The 20,569-nt window shown below is 36.7% G+C and overlaps 1 protein-coding gene across 1 annotated transcript in view; it reads right to left on the reverse strand.

The window, feature by feature from the left end:
* Window positions 1–20,569, reverse strand: part of CRYBG3 (crystallin beta-gamma domain containing 3) — a 101,747-nt gene that overhangs the window by 14,779 nt on the left and 66,399 nt on the right. The window contains exons 13-17 of the mRNA XM_077884557.1: window positions 17,972–18,114; window positions 17,713–17,839; window positions 17,234–17,266; window positions 11,471–11,580; window positions 7,356–7,482 (exon numbers count right to left, since the gene is read on the reverse strand). Coding sequence (XP_077740683.1) covers window positions 7,356–7,482; window positions 11,471–11,580; window positions 17,234–17,266; window positions 17,713–17,839; window positions 17,972–18,114 — 540 coding nt within the window. The remainder of the gene's footprint in view (window positions 1–7,355; window positions 7,483–11,470; window positions 11,581–17,233; window positions 17,267–17,712; window positions 17,840–17,971; window positions 18,115–20,569) is intronic.

The raw sequence follows: 20,569 nt of genomic DNA on the forward strand, positions 1-20,569 counted from the left end.
CGAGATCCTGGTGCGAGTACTCTGCTAGAAGGACCACATTTATGTCACCATCTTTTTAATATAATTGGATGATTTTTTAAATGTCACTGATTTTTTACTTAAAAAAAAAAAAAACAAAAAAAAAACTGTAGGGCAGCACTGGTGGCGCAGCAGTGTGGTGCAGCGGTTTAGCGCTGCCTGCAGCCCAGGGCGTGATCCTGGAGACCCAGGATCGAGTCCCACATCAGGCTCCCTGCATGGAGCCTGCTTCTCCCTCTGCCTGTGTCTCTGCCCCTCTCTCTCTCTCTCTCTCTCTGTCTCTATAAATAAAAAATAAATAAAATAAAATAAAAAATAATAAAATAAAATGAAATAAAAATTAAAAAATTAAAAAAAAACTGTAGACCTTTATTTTGGCAACTGTATAGTCCTTTGAGTTTCAAATCATCGTTTAAATGGGAAAGGTGTTGATAGTACCTCAGGATTACATTAATTGGTTAGATTCTAAATATAACATACACCTTTCAAAATATTCAGCAATCAGCCACTGAAAACAGCCATATCTGTACGGCCTGACAAGCACGCTTCATCTCAATCTTTGCTGAATGAACCGTGGCTAAAACACTAAGTACAACGGAAACAGATTTAAAAAAAAAAAAACCATAATGCATACCTCTAATTCCACTGCAGAGCATTACCAAACGATGTGCTGGCAAAAAAGTTATGTGAAATGAAACAAATTTAACAGAAGGCTCATTAACTTCTCATTAGACTCTAACCTAGAATCTTTTAAGTTCAACCTATTAAAAACAGAAACATAAAAATTCCTTCACCCTATCAGGTTCACAGGAGCCTTGATCTTGCAATAACAAGTACTATTGTCTGTAAGCTGCTCAATTACTCAGTGCTTATCATCAGCTCATGGCTACACATGTATTGGCATGCTTAAACCTCACATTTTATTAGATGAGAAAGTTGAGGCTCCAGGTAATCAGAAATCAGAAAACCAGGGCCACTCAGCTAGTAAGTAAGGGTCTGTCAGGCTCCTGGACCAAATTCCTCACCAGTGAATTATAATTCTCCTCAGAGAATGGCTTTCATTTGGCTTAGAAAATCAGTTTCATTATAGATCCACCTTTATAATTCTTTTTCTCTTTAAAAAAATTTATGACATATTTTAGAAAGAATAATGTATAGACAACTATGTACCCAATACCCAAATGTAATATATTTTATTATATTTGCATTAAATTTATAAGTCCATAAAAGGTAACAGGTACAGCTGAATCTGAACCTCTCCTTCTCCATAAAGGTCACCACTGTGAAGATGTAAAATATGAAACTATGAACTGGAAGGCTTCACTAATGGTTATGCATCCTTTGTTTTTATTTTATTTTTTAAAGGTTTTATTTATTTGACATTGAGAGAGCACAAGCAGGAAGAGCAACAGGCAGAGGAGAGGGAGATGCAGACTCCCCACTGAGCAGAGAGCCCCATGCAAGGCTGGATCCCAGGACCCTGGAATCATGACCTGAGCCAAAGGCAGACGCTTAACTGACTGAGCCACCCAGATGCCCCGCTCCCCAACCTTTGTTTTTAAATATCATTGAAATGTATCTTGCAGTAACATCCTTTAGCAATACATGGATCTCCCTTTTTCATCCATCAATGCTGCAACGAACACTCTGACTCTACTACCCTGCCCCATGTAACTGACATTCCTTCCAAAAGCTGTGTAGGAATAATCCCATTTCTTTGCCACCCAATCAAACCTTAGTGATGTCAGACATTCAAATGTTTGTATCTAAAGTAAGGTATTGTTACCTAATTGTTGTTTTATTGTGCATTTACTTGATCACTAGTGAGGTTTAACACTTTTTGCGTATCCTTAGCCATTTTTCTCTCTCCTGTGAATTGCCTATTTGTGTCCTCTTGCTAAGTTCTGAAATAGGTTGTTCTCTTTTCTCAATTGATTTGAAAGAATTATTTTTTTGATTCTGTACACTAAATCTTCACAGGTTGTGTAAGGGCTGCAAGATAATTAATATTCCCCAACCTCTATACTCGATTCCCCAAACATTCACATCCTAACCCCTGGAACCTGTAAACAAATTACCTGATGTGGTAAAAGGGACTTTGCAGATGTGATAAAGAATTAAGAATCTTGAGGTGGGGATATTAGGCTTGATTATCCAACGAGGTTTAATATAATCACAGGGGTCCTTATAAGTGGGAGGCAGGAGGGTCTGAGATAGAGGAGAGAACTGGGGGTGATACTCTTTGAGGACAGACAGTGGCCATGAGCCAAGGAATGCTGAAGCCCCTGGAGAAGCCGGAAAACGTAAGGAAACAGATTCTCCCCTTAGCACTTTCCAAAAGGGATGCAGCCCTGCCAGCCTCTTAATTTCACCACACTGAGAGCACGCAGACCTGACCTCTAGAAATGTAAGCCAGTTTGTTGTTTTAAGCCTCAAAGTTTGTGGTCATTTGTTAACAACAGCAACAGGAAATGAACGTCCTTGCCTTTTACGTTTCTCTTGCTGATGTGCACATCTGGTTTTAAATCCATCCTACTCCAGTATCGTTAGGTGAGTTTCCATATTTTCTTCCGAGTTTGCTTTTCCCATTTAGGTCACCATGGTCCACCTGGGACTTATTTTTGTGTTTGGAGTAAAGCAAGATTCTAACTCTTGTCTTTTTCCACGTAAAGAGCCAACTGTCCCGACTAGTTCATAATTACAAGCTCATAATTATCCCAACTATCATGCTACTTAGGTCACCTTCCAATTCCATTCATTATTCACATACGTTAGTCTCCATACAATCCAGTTCCCCTGTTCCGTTGTCTCTCCTTGCACCAATACTCACAATCTTAATTATTATTGCTGTCTAGTGCAATATCTACTTGGTAGGACAAGTGATCCTGCCTGTTGTTCTTAAAAATTATCTTGGCTAACTTTCGATCCCTGTCTTTTCCAAATCTAGAATACGCTTGTCATGTTTTACCATCCCACCCTAAAAAGACACTCTCCTAGAAAGACAAAAGATTCCATGAGCATTTTGCCTGAAATTGTATCAATTTGGAGAGCACCACAGCTTCACAATATTGAGTTCTCAACATATGAAAGGTTATTATATCTCTTCATCTTTTATGCCCTTCAAAAAAGTTTTTAAAATAATTTCCCCCATAAGGACTTACTTGCATTGTGTTAGATTCTTAAGTACCCTGCAGTTTAACTGGTATTTACCTTATATCCAGAAACTTTTTAAAACTTCGTATTAACTCTAACAATTTTCTGTACATACTTTGACAATTTTGTTCTTCCTTTACACATTATTTTTTTCCCCTTTGGTTTTAATCTTATTCAAGTGGCTAGGACTCCAGAATAATACTGAATAGAAATGGTGATAGTAGAGATCTTTGTCTTCTGCCTGAAGGGAAATGCTTCAAAGGTCTCACTAGGAAGTGTGTGATGTTTACTCTGCAGGGCTTTGCTGGCCTTTATTCTTAAAATTTACACAAGTGTTAATACTATTAACTAAATACAGATTCAGCTGGAAAGTTTAATAGTAACCAAACTCTTCTACACTTTATGAATTCATTACTTCCTTTCATTCTGCGGCTGGATTTACAGTCTTCTACTATTTATAGCTGTGTCCCTTATTCAGCACCCTTGCGCTGCCCTGCCAATTCTTACCCTACCTCGTCATATCATTTATGTCATCAAGGTTATAATTTCATTTGAAACTTTTCCTGCAGCCTCTTGTTACAATGTTTCTTTTGCTTTGCCTGCTGATAGCTGCCAGGATTGGATTATTACTTCAAAGGAGGCGAACTTCCATGCCAGGCCACCATGGAGACACTAAAGAAGCAAGGAGCAGAATGCTGCTCCCATGGAAACACAATAAAAGCAGGTTACCCCACACACTACTGGGCCAATGCTTGCAGCATTTACGTGGGCTCCCCACTCACCTCCAGCTCCTAACCAACGCTTCTGGGGACTGTTACATGGCATAGACTTCCTCAGAGCTAATGTACTATGTTATTCCCTCAGATCATATGAGTCCTAATACTAGATATCCTGTTTTTCAGGTCCAATTAGAAATAGACCCAGGATGTTTATTTGTAACAGAACTAAAGGCTGTCAAAGATTTGAAAATACCTGTTCTAACAGTTTCTTTACAGATGAGTTAACTGAGGTACAAATAAATTAAGTGGTTTACCCAATGTCACATTAGTGGGAAGCAGATCTATAAACTATGCTCCCGAGGTCCCTGCGCTGCAATATGACTGCAATTATCCATGGACCTCTAGAATGTAACGTATGTCTAGACAAATAGAAATCAGCCTGAAGCAAGCTGTCATTTGCAAAACCTACTGATTTTGTATGAAAATGAAGTCTTTAAGACTCCTCAATATTATACCATCAAGACTAACAGTAAGTCACAGTATGTCTGGAAATGCCAACTACAGGCAACACCTTTAGAATTCTTCAGTTGTCACTAATTAAAGCAAAATCAAGGGGTTAGCTCCTATACATATGTAAAGTCAACCTGACAGAAACATTTCCCAGAACTAATCCAGAATCCCAATGGACCATGGCTTACACAGTAGTATTAACAAATCCAGAGAAAAAAGCCAGGGGAAAGGCGATTGAATCAGAGAAGCAGAATAGGTGGAGTGTGTCAAACATTTTCCAGGGAAAGATGACACAGAATTTGGAGAATGCGAGCAACTGTGACCCTCACAAGTCTCTTTTGTGGGGAATGTTAGCTGAGTAAAGTAATTTCAAGATACCTAACTTTATTTTACCTAAAGCTTACTTATGCTCAACAAATAACCTTCTGAAGACTAATTCAGTTTCCCCTGTTCTTCTAGAGAGAGGGAGAGAGGGAGAGAGAGAGAAATGCTCAGGACAGAATTCTCAAGCATTCCAGCCATGAGAATCCACCTGTTACAGATTATTGTATTGACCTAGTTCACATATCTATCTCCTAGGTCTGATCAACTCACCAAGAAAATGCTACCTGTTAAGGCCTCTTCATGGTCAATCTGGGTATCTCTGCTGGGATGCCCACCCTCACCACACATTTCCTCCATTTCAAACCCAAACCTACTGCCTAAATGTATCTTTGACAAAGGCTTTTCAAAGATTTAAAACACACCACGTGAAGGTATTATGAAGACAAATGTATGCCCTTAAGAAACAATATATTCTTTAATCAGTTCTTGGAGTGAAAAGGAGATTAATCTAATCTAATCTAATCTAATCTAATCTAATCTTATCTATCTATCATCTGGGGACTGGTCCTTCCCAAGAGACATCTTCACTTACTACTGCCCTGGTTCCACAGGACCAAAATAGTGACCAGCGACTGCACAGTAAAACATAAAAACATTTTTTCTATTTCCATTCTTAACTATTGACTTTTTTCGTGAATGTATAAATTTAATTCTTCAAAGAAAAAAATAGTAATACTCTATTAATTCTAACTGTTTCTAAAACACCCTCCCTAGAAATTTAGTTGGTTTAGCTTTTTAAATTAGATAGAAGTCCTGCAAAATCTTTTCAAGATGGTACTTTCATATTTAGAACTATGTATTTTGCTTTCAGTTAACACCAAATCAGTATCTGTCTGCTGGTCTGACCTCGAAAATTGCTAAGAAAATTCCTTTCCTAGGAAATGTGGACTGCTTCAGTCAATACTTGGTAGAGACTGGACCACAGTCTTTTTTTTTTTTTTTTTCCCTCCACTGGTTTTTGTCCAAGAGACAGGAAGTATCAGTAGTCACTTAGTCTTTCCCAGTTGGTGTCTAAAGGGCCACTGTGAGAGACCACAGACTGTTTCTATTCTCGTTCCTCACCCAAGACTCTATTCTTAGCTTGACACCAAGAATACTCTATCCAGGAATGTCTTGTGAAATAAGACTACATTGCTTAGGTTGGGATCAAAGTTTCTGAGTTGATCATCATCTTTGGGGTGTGCCCTGGTTGAAAAGGTCTTACTCGTACCATTATGCAGAGCTTCAAATCATCTCTGTGTAAACCTCTGCTTTGACCAAATGCTCCAAGGGAATGATCATAATTAGATATTTTGAAAATATCCCAGATCCTCATTGCTTCCTCTGCATCTTATAAACATGGAGCACTGATGCTGTAAAATACTGATCCTGTTTTGCTCCAATTTAAAATCCTGAGTAAATATGGCAGAAAGGAGAAACTACTTACTCTATAAATGTGGGTCTCTAAGGTGACCCAGGTAACTCTGCACACACCAGGCAGGAAATCCCTAGTTCCCCCAAACAAAGGTTTGAAATCAGTACCAGTGGCCATATCAAGACGCATACCATAAAGTTAACACTGTACACCTGAGTAGCAAATTGTCATGTGATTTATTTTGTAGAATAGTAAGATGATCAGGTTATTTTTATCAAGCAGCTGCAACAATTATAGCCAACATTTTAAGCTAATTAACTGCTAACATGCTCATTATGTGCTGGGCATTTTATAACCATTATCTCATTCGATATTTCAGTGGCCTTACAAAGTAGTATTATTTTTCATAGATGAGGAAACTGAGTAACTTTACTAATGTCTCCAAAATGGTTAAAGTACCAACCTGGTATTTAAAGCCAGGTAGGTCTATATGTATTCTAGCTCCTGCGTTCAGAATTCTTGCTTAAAAAAAAAAAAAAAAAAAAAAAACAAAAAACAAAACACTGGACGCCTGGGTGGCTTAGTGGTTTAGTGCCTGCCTTCAGCCCAGGGCATAATCCTGGAGTTCTGGGATCAAGTCCCATATCGGGCTCCCTGCATGGAGCCTGCTTTTCCTTCTGCCTGTGTCTCTGCCTCTCTCTCTGTGGGTCTCTCATGAATAAATAAAAATAAAATCTTTGGGATCCCTGGGTGGCGCAGCGGTTTAGCGCCGGCCTTTGGCCCAGGGTGCGATCCTGGAGACCCGGGATCGAATCCCACATCGGGCTCCCGGTGCATGGAGCCTGCTTCTCCCTCTGCCTATGTCTCTGCCTCTCTCTCTCTGTGACTATCATAAAAAATAAAATAAAATAAAAAAAAATAAAAAAAATAAAAAAAATAAAAATAAAAAAAATAAAAAAATAAATAAAATAAAATAAAATAATAAAATAAAATAAAATAAAATAAAATAAAATAAAATAAAATAAAATAAAATCTTAAAAAAAAAAAAAACCCTACATTTTTGGTTCAATTTCATGGTGAATCCCAATTTTACAGTATGTGAATAAATGATTCATATTTTTATATTTACCCAGTATCACTTCTTACAACATCACACCTTTCATGGTAATTAAACTAGATAAGAAAAAGTCTTGTAATTATGCATTCAAAGTACTTACATAGTCAATGGGCTTGAGAGATTTAACTCTAGATGTTGGGCAGCCACAGGAAGTAAGATCAGCATAGAGGCCTTCTTCTAACACACACTGATTACAAGAATTGTCCTCTTGGTAGTACAGGATCCAGCTTAAAAACAAGCAGTGAGACATTAGTCAGATTGCATTGGTTGGCAGTGTGGGCTCATCATCATGCTGTGGGAACTGGGGGAAGAGTAGGACATGAAAGTCATGGTTCTGACCGGCAGCAAATTCACAGCATCAGTCTCAAGCCACAGCTACCACTATCATTTACCGACTGCTTACCATGTGCTAGACATAGGTTAGGTACTTTACCTAATGTATCCTTATTTTTACAGGCAACAAAATGAAGGACTAGAAAGGTTAGGTGATTTGCCCAAGGTCTCCTCAACTGTTAAATAAGGGAGCTAAAATCTGAAACAAGATACCTGCTTTAGGCTCAAGACATTTGCTTCATTTCCTGCCTTCAAGTACAAAACCCTGGGATCATTATAACCCAGGTTATAATGATTAAGCACTTGAACAGATGAGAAATTCTTTTAGGAAAAAAAAAAAAAACAATCACTTGTATCCTTATTTAATGACGGGCTTGCCATTAGTCTAGGTAGGGGAGGGCAGAAACTAGACTCTTGAAATCACACCACAGTATGTAAAATCTGCCACCTGTACACCTGCTAATGGAGATTATTTATTTATTTATTTATTTATTTATTTATTTATTTAGATTTTATTTATTTATTCATGAGAGACACACATACAGAGGCAGAGACACAGGCAGAGGGAGAAGCAGGATCCATGCAGGGAGCCTGATGTGGGACTCGATCCCTGGACTCCAGGCCCAGGCCCTGGGCTGAAGGTGGCCCTAAACCACTGAACTACCCAGGCATCAAAGATTTTTTTAAAAAGAAATAAGCCCACTAGAAACTTTGATGGTGATTATCTTAGATATATCACTCATCAAAAGTTTGGTTAGGAAATATGTCCTTTCAGATAGGAGAAGCCCAGGGGAGAAATGAACCAGGTGTTAGGACATCACTTCCAGTCCTTACACTCAAGACCACCAGAACTGTATTCTTGCTCGACCAGGTTTACTCTGGGTAAGCACACCAAGGCTTTGTGACATTATAATTTACTGCCAAATCTTCTATGTAATTAGGCACTTTATCACATATTTTCAGTGTGTCATATGCATCATTTATTTAGTCCTTATTAAAATCCTTTGAGGTAGGTACCATTATTGTCCCTCTTTACAGATGAAAAAACTGATTCTGATAGTAATCCAATTTGTTTAGGGTTATGCATCTATGAAGTGGTGGAACTGGGCTGAAATCCAGGTCTGCCAAGCACTCCAGGTACTTAATCTAGTGCCAGGGTTCCTGTATTCTTTTATTAAACTGCAGTGTAATAAACTACACACACACACACACACACATATACATACATATATATATGTGTGTGTGTGTGTATATGTGTGTATACATATATACACACACACATATATATATATAATGTATGTTCCCCACATAAAGTGAACATATGACTAATTTGTCCTGGATTAAACTTCAGTATAATAAACTACACACACACACACACACACACACACATATATATATATACATATACATACATATATATGTGTGTGTGTGTGTATATATATATATATATGATGTATGTTCCCTACATAAAGTGAACATATGACTAATTTGTCCTGGATTTCAGTGTCAAGAAAAAACTTTCCTCCAGAAAACCTTCAATACTTCCCTTTATGAGAAATGAAAATATATTTTACAAAATAATTTCTTTTATTTTAGTGGAGAAGAAAGAGCCAAATACTAGTAACAAAATTATTTCAGGCGCCTGGTATACATTTCTCTCTCACAAAAGGTTTGCAGAAAATTTAACTTATTGGGTCCTATTTTATGTGTTTTAATATTATAAAACCCTTGTATCCTTTTCAAAAGTATAAAAATAATAATATACACAGGTAAGTTCAAACTAGTAAGAGCTATAGAAAATCCAGGAGGGAAAGACTGGTGGAATTGTGGTTAATCAAGAAGGTTGACAGAGGGAAGGGAGATGGACTGGTCCTTAAAGATATACATGGTTTAGTATTAAATGGGGGCTGTGAGCCTACATACCTATAGGAGGCCAGGCAGGTAATATATGTGAGCAGTATACCAGGTTAAAAGAAAAACAAAACAAAACAAAACTGGGAATATATCCGATGGTACACTAGGATCGTATATGCCATTTACTCAACACTAGCTAATTACTGCCAAAGGTGCTTCTCAAAGTTTTCAAATCTTCTGATAATCCTTAAGAGGTGAAAAACACCCTGAATGAAAATATTAATGCATACATTTTTTTTTTAACACAGTGTGTAGGCCTAACAAATAACATCTGCTGGCAAGCTTTACCTGAACCCTAGAGCCTTTCATGTAGAGCAGGGGGTTAGCAAAATACAGCCTGTGAGCCATCTGTCCCACCTCCAGTTTTTATACAGATCACAAGCTGAGACTGCTTTTCACATGCTTAAATGATGTTTAAAAATTAGAAGAAGAGCTTGTGATATGTGAATATGCTATGTGATTCAAATTTCAATGTCCATGAACAGTTTTCACTGAAACACAGTCATGCCCATTGATTTATGGGCGGCTTTTGTGCTCCTAAGGGCTTTTGTGTTGAGTAGTTGGGAATAGAGCCTGTATGGCTCACAAAGCCAAAAATCCTTACTAACTGGCCCTTACAGTCAGGTGTGCTGACTGACCCCTGGTACAGAGGGTGAGGCAGAAAATACTCAGCGGAGTAAAACGTGAGACAGGGAAAGTAGGGAGACAGTGTTAAGGGTGGAATGGGGAATGGGTGGAACAAAGGACACTAGCTGGTGGTAAATCCTGGAAAAAGAGGCATTTAAACTTGATCTGACTGGTACTAGAGGATGACTGTGGAATTCACAGCAGAGTAATATAAATAGTAAACTGGATTTGGGAACAAATAACTGGGCTATGACTGGTTTGTGCTAAATGATGGCAGTAAGATAATACTGGAGTGGAGTGAATACAGAGACTGAAGGTCCTCAAGTGGAGAACAGATTCAAGAGGAAAAGGAGAACTGACAATGCAAGTTATCTTGAAGAATGAACACAGAGGTTCTGGATACTTGAAGCAGACCTACCACTGAACTGCGCACTTTAAAATGGCTAAAATGGTAAACTGTATTTTATGTGTATTTTACCACAATAAAAAAAATTGTGAAAATATGTATTAGCCTTGGGAATCACATACAGTTCATTTACATCTGAAAAAGATTCAGTATATGGCTATAGCTCAAAGAACAAAAGATTTAATTTAAATTTATTAAAATTTGGGGATCCCTGGGTGGCTCAGCGGTTTGGTGCCTGCCTTTGGCCTAGGGCGTGGTCTTGGAGTTCCGGGATCAAGTCCCCCATCAGGCTCCCTGCATGGAGCCTGCTTCTCCTTCTGCCTGTGTCTCTGCCTCTCTCTCTCTCTCCCTCTCTCTCTCTCTGTGTCTCTCATGAATAAATATAAAAATAAATAAATAAATAAATAAATAAATAAATAAATCTATTAAAATTAATTTAAAGTTTTAAAAAAATGACTAAAGAAATCCTGGGTCGGACATTTGGTATGTGATGTTGGGAAACCCTAACTCTGAAATCAGCAGTCTTCATCTATGAAATGAGATTGATACATACTTTAAACAAAATTTTTTAAAAATTAGGAATAATAGGTCTCATCTGGAGAGCAACACTAGTTTTATATAGCATTCTATTATGCTATCCAATAAACATACAATATATGTATTCAAAATATTTAGGAAACAATCTAAGATAACAGTGAGAAAATAAAATGACCACAATGCTCCCAAAGTTAGCCAGTCAGCATTTTTTTTCTCTGTATTACACAATGGCTCATAGTCCAAGTGAGGCAAAATTACTCTAGGCTAATTAGCAGTTGACCAATGACTAAAAGACTTTTTTTAATTCACTGTGAATACAAATAAAAAAAGTTAAATCTCTGCAACTTAAAGGAAATTTAATTATTAAACAACAGAAAACACTCAACAAGTATACTTACCAACCCCGAAGAACTTTAAAAGAACATGGTGTGAATGGAGTCAAATCCGAAGTTTCTTCTGTAAAATCTACACATTCACCTTGGAATCCTGGTTTACTGAATGCTTTGAGCTAGGAAAACAATAACACAATTTAATGGAAGACAATTGACAATGATCACAAAAGCAAATGAAAATCTTTTATTTCCTCCTATATTTGTAAAAAAATTCAGCAAAATTGAGGAGCTTGGGAGGCTCAGTCAGTTAAGTGTCCAACTCTTGATTCCAGCCCAGGTCATGACCTCAGGGTCCTGGGATTGAGTGGATATTGGGCTCTGTGCTCAGCGGGGGGTCTGCTTAGGGATTTCTCTCCCCCTCCCTCTGCCCTCCCTACCCTCACACTCTCTAAAATAAAATAAATAAATCTTTAAAAAAATTCAGCAAAATGTTAGTGTTTTTATCTACTACCAATGAATTTTTTGTTTTCTTACCCATTTCCAGGAATGTCACTATTTAACTACCATTTTCAACCATCTTTTGCACCAGATTCTGGGCACAGAGGCCCACAAAACAACTCAAAGATTAATCAGGATCCCTTCTCCATTAAAATGTGGTCCCCGCCCACTGTATCAAACAATTATTATCCCCCGTGCTGAGACTACATGTATACGATAAGAAACAATTTAGTGCTAAATATGAAGGCCATTTCAGTTAGTATAAGCCTTTTCTCTTCCCAAGTCTTGCTGATCCAGTTAATAAAAGGTTGAAGAAGAGAGCACGAGCGTATGCCAGTAAGTGGGCCTGAGAGAACACAGGAACAGATGGCAGAGAAGATAATGACGACAAGATTAGCAGAAGATTCACGGTGAACAAAGAAAGACATTCACAGCATGTATTTCAGTTAACGGACTCCTGTTCACTATTAAGAACATCTTAAATATAAAGCTTATAGTTATGGACAACCACATTTATACTTTAGTCCTTTTTGTCAAAAAAATCCAAGAAATCTCAAACTGTGATTTGCTTCAGAGCAGAGACACAATAATCTGCAACTCTAGTGGCCTTGGATCTATACAATAGGGAAGAAAAAATTAATGAGCCCTATAAATATTTCAAAATACATTGGAGCCTTGAAATAACACAGCCCACAGGTTCGCCATGCACTGACAGGCCCTCATTGTAACGAATGCATCACACACTGAGCACTGGGCAGCATTGTCCTTTTTCTCGCTCATGCTGTATCAAGAACAAGGCTTCTTTGAGCCACTGATGTTTGCCTCCTTCATCTTCCCGAGAGTCCTCTTAGGGGGTGATAGCCTCTGAGTTCTGAGGAACTGCTTCTTGACTATCTCCTTCTGTTCTGCCATCAAACACCAGCAAAAATCAGGGGAGAAAAAAAAAATCAGGGGAGAACCAACTCCCCTGGACCAACTATGGCTTGTACAGCGTGACTTCCTATTGTGAAACCTGTCTGCATTTGAAGCATTAAAAACACTAAGGGACTCCCTGCCTTAACGAGGTATGACCCAGCAAGTTTCTATCACCATCCTTCTGGTGGATACAGGGGGTAGCAACAAAAAGGAGTCCAAAATGATATGGACTTCTAAAACAATTCCTCACATAAGAACAGTGCTATGTGTCCAGGGAAACTGCCTCTAATTTCCTTGGTAAGAACACACAGTCTGGTTCGTCATTTTTCAGACTAAAAGTCCTAATTTAAACGCTTTTAAAAAGGAGACAGAAGTAAATCACAATTTAACTTCCAAAAATGCAGGGTAATTTCTTTTATGTGCAAATGTTATCTTAATTCACAATTAAGAGCTGGAAAAGCCACATGAGAGCAGAGGTCACAGTTTTCTTGTTTACCCTGCATACACCCAGTTTGTTATACTGTTATGTTGCTGAGCTTGAGATTTATACTTCACTATTTCACCATGAAATCCTGAACAACTGACAATGCAAGCTAAGCACATTTTGGGCAGTATATATAGTAGCCAACTCTGGTGGTTAGTCTGTCTTCATACCGAAGAGTATTAATTAAAATACACACAAATACACACAAACATACACTTGTCATAAAGTACCTTTTGGATTTAATGGGTTGAGGCTTTGTCCAAACTGAAAAACCAGGCTTAATGTTGTTCTGAGCTTTTTAAAATTTTTACTCCCCAAGTAAGATATAAGTACCATATGGTTCACCCCAAGTTTACTCAGAAAAGTAATGCCTCATTTTGATTACCCTATAAATGCTTTAGAATTCTAATAATGTACTGAGAATGGTCCATGCAGAAACCAGTTCTGTGCTCGTTAATTATAATAATTAATAATAACTAAATTGTGATTTCTACTTTTAGTGAAATTAAGTAACAGTGTCATGGTAAATCTCAGCCCTGGAAAAAGCAAGGTGGATAAAATCACTACTCTGGTTTCCTTTCCAGTTTCCACCAACCTCCCAAATGGAATTATATGGATACATACCGCCCCCACACACAGTGTACCACTGTACTGCAGTGTCAACTGCCTTTTCACATTATCTTACTTCTTTGAACTACTGTTTCAGACAGAAACCATCACTACTTTATGATGAACTTTCTGCAGAAATACTATTTATTATGTACTTTTCATTTATGATATACATGAATAAATGCAATAGGTCTCTAATCTGACAATCTGAGAACTCAAAATTTTAATTACTGACCAAAAACACATAAATTGTGTTCAATTTATTTTACAATATAATAATAATTTTTAATGTAATTTTATGTATTCCAATGCTAAAATAATTTCTATGAGAAACTTTCTATCCTACCTAGACAAGACCTTCTGCAGCCCTTTGGGCCTCCCTCACACAAACATGCTTACTGTTAAACAAAGAATAGCCTTGTTTATATCAGCTTCTATTCTCCTATTATATCACAAGTTCTCATAATGTAGTGTTATGTACTCCTCACATCAAATACTACACAATAACTTTACTTCTCTGATTACTCATAGAGCTACTTAGAAAAGTGGCTCCTTCCTATTTCTGGTCTTTAAATTCTATAAAAATGATCTATAAAAATGATTCTATAAAAAAACACCACAAGTGTTTTCCTCAAGTACTCCTGAATCTTATGGATATTTGCCTAAAACCTAAAACTGTCACTTTCTTGTCCCCCCCCCATGTTAACTGTGAAAGATTCTGTGTCTACTACAAAATTCCATGTGGCCAAATTATCCAATACAAGAAAATATTCACTCTTTTTTCTCAGCTAGGATCATGTATAAAATGAAAGAGATGCTCAATATTCAAAGAAATTAACACTTCTAATAATATTTGCAAATAGACCTGAAAAATATTCTAGGGGAAAAAAAAGGTCCTTAGTTGTATCAAAGGGCATAACTGGTTGGAATTTCTAGAGAAAGGTGCCTGACTACAACCTCCCTGAAAACTAAACTCACTTTTATAAAATGTAAGTGAGATGTCTGATCCACTAAGATAAAGAGATGATGACATTATGAACATAACCAATATTCTGTTTGTTTTTGTTTTCTTTGGGGGGAAAAAAACAAAAACAAAATTAAATGCCAGGTGCTAATATGAAAAACTATACAATGATGCTGTATAATTAGCAATTAGACTTGGTGATTGATCTTCAGCCACAGAAAAAACAATGATCTTCTTAATTAAAAGTGTTTTGTGTCCAAATAAGACCTATATCATCATAATTCGGTGACACATCAGAAATAATGTATTTATTAGTAACACTCATGGTATATATTTATCTCTATATACATACATATACATTCTGGCTTTTCCCTTCTTAGGTTGCTGGAGGTTCTCTTTAAAATCACCAGCATTAAAAAAAAAAAATTTTTTTTTCCTTTGGCTTGAACTCTGAGATGTCATTTCCTCCTTAGTCCCTCGGGAAAATAATTATCCCATCTGAACACAGCATTTGAATAGTCAATCTATCACAGCTATTTGTGAAGAAAATACTTTCTAGTTACTGAATGGAACCAGAGTGTGAGCCAAGATCTTTTTTCCCTCCTAAGTAAAAACAAAACATTCTGAAAATTTGGTCCAATGGAAATAGTAAGAGCTCTGATTCTGGGTAAACTAAGGAGGCTTTGTCTGCATGTTACTAAATAGCTGGCTATCATGTACCTGTCAGGAACACTTATTTCACAAGGTGATAGCTGAGCCATATCCAGAAATATGAAGTGGGGCTGATTTCACTGGGTGTTTTTTGCTGTTTCCTTTCTCTTCAAGTTGGACTGGAAATACTATAAAGAAAATCCTCCAAGCAATCTGCCCCAAACAAGGAAGTCCATAAAAAAGAACAGGAATGTAGGAGGGAAAAAACAGAACCTAAAAGAATGTGACTTTTATCTGGACTTCAAACTCAGAAAATGTGCAGTTTGGGATTATCCCTGCTTAACTCTTTAATTACTCATGTCATGTTGATTCACATACAAGCGCTATAAAAGTTCATTGCTGGAGTTTTCAACAACTTGAAATAAAGACCTCGCAGGAAGTGTCTCCAAATATAACCACCTAATTAATATTCAAAAAGGAAATGTTCCTAATAGGCCTGAGCTAATTAGAAAATAAGAAAACCTGAAAATACTATGAATAGAAACATGGTACAACTAAGCTGACTGGAGATATAAACACTGACATGAACCTGAAAAATACACACACTCAGGAAAGAAGATTCAGCATTATCTAAAGCCAGCAAATATTTAAAATTAATCACTCAATTGGTTTTTGACAGAAACTTTTCCAAATTTGTTATTTAAAATGAGACAGGGGTAGCAATGTCACTCATCCCCTCCTCCTTCTATGGATGTACTGATTATGTTACGTCTTCTCTGAGGTAAAATCCTGAAAATGGTTTAGTTGAGTGGAGTCAGATATTTAAAAATGCCTATTTTACTACTTCTAGCTCTGTGAAATGACACTTAAATTCTTTTTTTTTTCCCGCAGACACTTAAATTCTAAACCTTTGTTTTCTTATCAATAAATGGGAGTGATTTTGACCTCACAGAGGTTTTTTTTTTTACCAAAATTTTACTTACTTATTTGAGAGATATGAGAGAGAACGAGAACGAACTGGGAAAGGGAGAAGCAGGCTTCCCACTGACCAGGGAGCCCGACCTAGAGCTTGATCCTGGACCCCAGGATCATGACCTGAGCCAAAGATAGACATATTTGCCCGAGCCACCCAGGTGCCCCTGACCTCACAGAGTTGTTCGAAGCATAAAATAAGCACAATTTGCAGCCCTCAATGAATAATAAATGTCAGGATCCAGAGTATTACCGAATCCTTCAAACCACTAACACATTAGAAATAAACAATTTCTGTAATTTTACAGTGCTTTTAAGAAATACTTGATTTAGGTATTAGAAATACATTTACATAATAAGCATGCCTGTTTCTTCATGTTACATTTGCTCCTTCAAAGACAGCAGGATATACCGGGCTCAACAAGAATGTGACACTGAAGAACAGACAGGCAATGGGAAAGGAGTGACAGAGGTTCAAAATGAACCCCAAGTGGTCAGAGCTAAAGCTTTACGGGGAGGAAACAAAAGGAAATGTGACAAGGGCAGGCCAATAGTACCCATCCTTATGAGTAAGGTACTTACAGGCAGATGAGTGAGTACCTGTAAGTACCGAGCAAAATATAAAGTCCCCTGCTTTGTAGACACAAGAAATTTATCTGAGGGAAAGAGAAAGAATTGAGACAAAGGGCACAAATGCTTTTAGTAAACAGTAAGTTAAGAAAATTTCGAAACATACCAAATGTGGAGGCTCATTTATTCCAAGCGGTTCCTGAAACATATATTAAAACATTTAAAAAATTGTAATCATATAATCTTGTTTTGAAGGTTTTGAAAATATCATTTGAAAAATGAAAAAAAAGGTCTAATTTACAAGATTTCTGGAACTGGTTATCCCTCAAATAACTTCCTGGATTATATTATAATAATTTTAGTACTTATTACTTACTAATTCCTTTGAGTAATGTAGCTGGGAAAAAAAAATATGTGCCTCAAAGTCTATCAGAAAGATAGCGAACTACAGTTATCTCATTGATGTGCTAATACTACCTACTACCAGCCCCCTATAGAGTCTAAGGAAATTCATAGGCTATTCCATTTTCTCTGTATATTCACATAACATAATCCAGCAGTTTCACTTTTAAAGAGCCCGTTACACATAATTCAATTGTATGACATTACATGCTTTGGAATTAATGACAGTCATTCTTAACTCACCAGTTGGATAGGTCGTATTGACATGATTATATTATTTGATCCTCCCCAGTCAAAAAAGCATTTGTATTTTCCTTTCTCTAAAATGTACTGTTCTCCACAAAAGAACTTCTGCTGGTAGGCAACCCATCTAGTAGGGAAAAAAAAAAGAAAAAGAACAAGAGGTGATAGAGAATCAAACAACCAACATTTTTTTTTCTTTTGCAACCAACAATTTTAAAACCAAATAACTTCTCAGAGATTCCCAGAAGAGACAACTTACACGCCGCTTTTAACATGAATGGATCTTGTTTCACTGCCAAAGCCGACTTCTTCCAAGTCAGAAATTTCCTGATTTGTAATGTCAATAAACTTCCCATTTTCTAGGTCAGATTCAAAGAGTGTGATAGAAGATTCTATAAAATTCTAAATAGAGAAAGAGGAAGAGGAAAGGTAAGGAAAACATATGGATTCTGTTCTACAGATTGCTGTATCTTAGCACGATTTTCTCATACTTGGGATAATTTCATACAAGTAAGTTCAGGAGGAATTTTAAGTGGGACTGGAAACAATTTAAATAGTTACTACTCTCCAATAGTTTAAAGGAAAAAATAAGTCTGAGTTTACTTTAATCAGGAAAACAACATTCTTATATAAGTGGAAAGGAATCAAGAGTTGGTAAGTTGCTGAGACTTATGGGTGATTAATTATATGTTATACTAATTATGAAGGAAACTATAAAGCTTTACTTATGCCTAAAGAGTGAGAGCCCACAACATGAAATAAAGAGTAAATATAAAATGTGTGATGGGGCATTTTGTGGGAGATGATTTTATAACCTTAAATGTAAAAGAAAAAAATGAAACTTCCTTGACAAAAGATTAAAAAATTAAAATGAGAGGAAAATTTTAAAGTTTTTATAGTTAGATAATATATTTAAAACAAAAATATCAGAAAACTTTTAAGACCCAATTTGATACATCAGCAAAAGACAGACAATTCACAAAAAAAGATTAGCATTAAAAACATATAAGCAAATGTCCAATTTCACCAGTAAAAATAAAGAAATTCAAAGTAAAACCATTAGATAAAATTTTCATCTTTTAAAATAAGAAGGATCTAAAAATCCAGTTTTGTTTGGAAACACGGATGGTAGAAATATAATTGGATAATTATTTTAGAAAATAATGTAGAAACACATTTATGGAGATGATGTTGTTTAACACTTCTTTTTTTTTTAAAGCTGGAAAAAATTCTAAAACTAAATGGTGGGTATCTTATATGCAAAGATGCATTTTTTGTTTATTATACTGAAAAGCTGTAACCAATATAAATGCCCAAATGATGATAAACATAACTCTTTATGCATCCTACTTATCATTTGATGGAATATAATTAAGAAGCTAACAGTACATTCTATACTTACTAACAGTCAAGAGTTTTGTGTGCGTTATTTCCAAAAGAACTACCACATGAGATTATATTACTATCATTCTCATTTTCCAGCTAAGGAAAATGAGTAATTTGCCTGAGGTTAACATAGCTACTGAGGGGCAGAGATTGAATTTGAGTCCAAAGTTATCTATTTATCTACCTACCCTAAGGTCTTAATGATAACTGTTAGATAGGATCAAAGAACAGGACAAAAACTCAAACTTATAAATCTAGTAAGATTATAAGCATGCAAAAAAGCCCAACTTTTCATAAAAGAAGACTACTAGGAAAAAACCCAAGGGTGGCTATCTTTGGGTCCAGGCAAGTTAGACAACTTTAACCTACATTTTTTCAACTCTTTCTAATAGGTATACTTTTTAATTGGGAAACATTATTTTTTGTAAAAGAATGGGTGGCTCAGCTGGTTAAGTGTCTGACTTCAGCTCAGGTTGTGACCTCAGGGTGGGGACTGAGCACCCATTTTGGGATCCTGGTTAAGTGGGAAGCCTGCTTCTCCTTCTCCCTCTGCCCCCCGCCCCCACCTGTGCTCTCTTCTTAAATCAAATCTTTTTTTTTTTTTTTAATCTCTTCCTTTGTCCCAAGTACTCCATAGTTTATAAATAAGTTTTAGGTCTAGGGATCCCCGGGTGGCGCAGCGGTTTGGCGCCTGCCTTTGGCCCAGGGCGCGATCCTGGAGACCCGGGATCGAATCCCACGTCGGGCTCCCGGTGCATGGAGCCTGTTTCTCTCTCTGCCTGTGTCTCTGCCTCTCTCTCTCTCTCTCTGTGTGACTATCATAAATAAATAAAAAAATAAAAAAAAAAGTTTTAGGTCTATGAAAAATGCTATCAACTTCTATAAGTCTCAACATTATCAAGTTTATCCCCTCCTTTAAATATATTATAAATTTAATCTAAGAAAAGGAAATTTCTAGGATAAACATTCATTTTATATGAACAAGCAAAACCGTGTCAAAAACAAAAACCAAAGCATCCATAGGAGAAGAGAAAATATACTTAAAATAATTCTCTCATTTACTACTTACTTGTCAACTTCCAAGGATTTAAAAATGGTTCATAAAACTAGATCAAATTTAAGACTTTACAAAAAAGATACAAAAGGATTTTTACCTGAGATCTTTGTTATAATTCATAACTTATATCATGTTTTTAATCTCTCCTTGACAGTAAGCCTTTGGAATCTGAGATATGTGTTACTTCATTACTTTTTTAAGATTTTATTTATTTATTCATGAGACAGACAGAGAGAGGCAGAGATACAGGCAGAGGGAGAAGCAGGCTCCATGCAGGGAGCCCGATGTGATCCCAGGACTTCAGGATCACACCCCGGTGCCGAAGGCAGAGGCTCAACCACTGAGCCACCGAGGCATCCCTTACCTTCATTACCTTCACATGGTTCTTAAAGAAAAAAAAAAAAAAAAGAGAGC

The sequence above is a fragment of the Canis aureus genome, chromosome 35 (genome assembly GCF_053574225.1).
Source record: "Canis aureus isolate CA01 chromosome 35, VMU_Caureus_v.1.0, whole genome shotgun sequence".
NCBI classification, from domain to species: domain Eukaryota; kingdom Metazoa; phylum Chordata; class Mammalia; order Carnivora; family Canidae; genus Canis; species Canis aureus.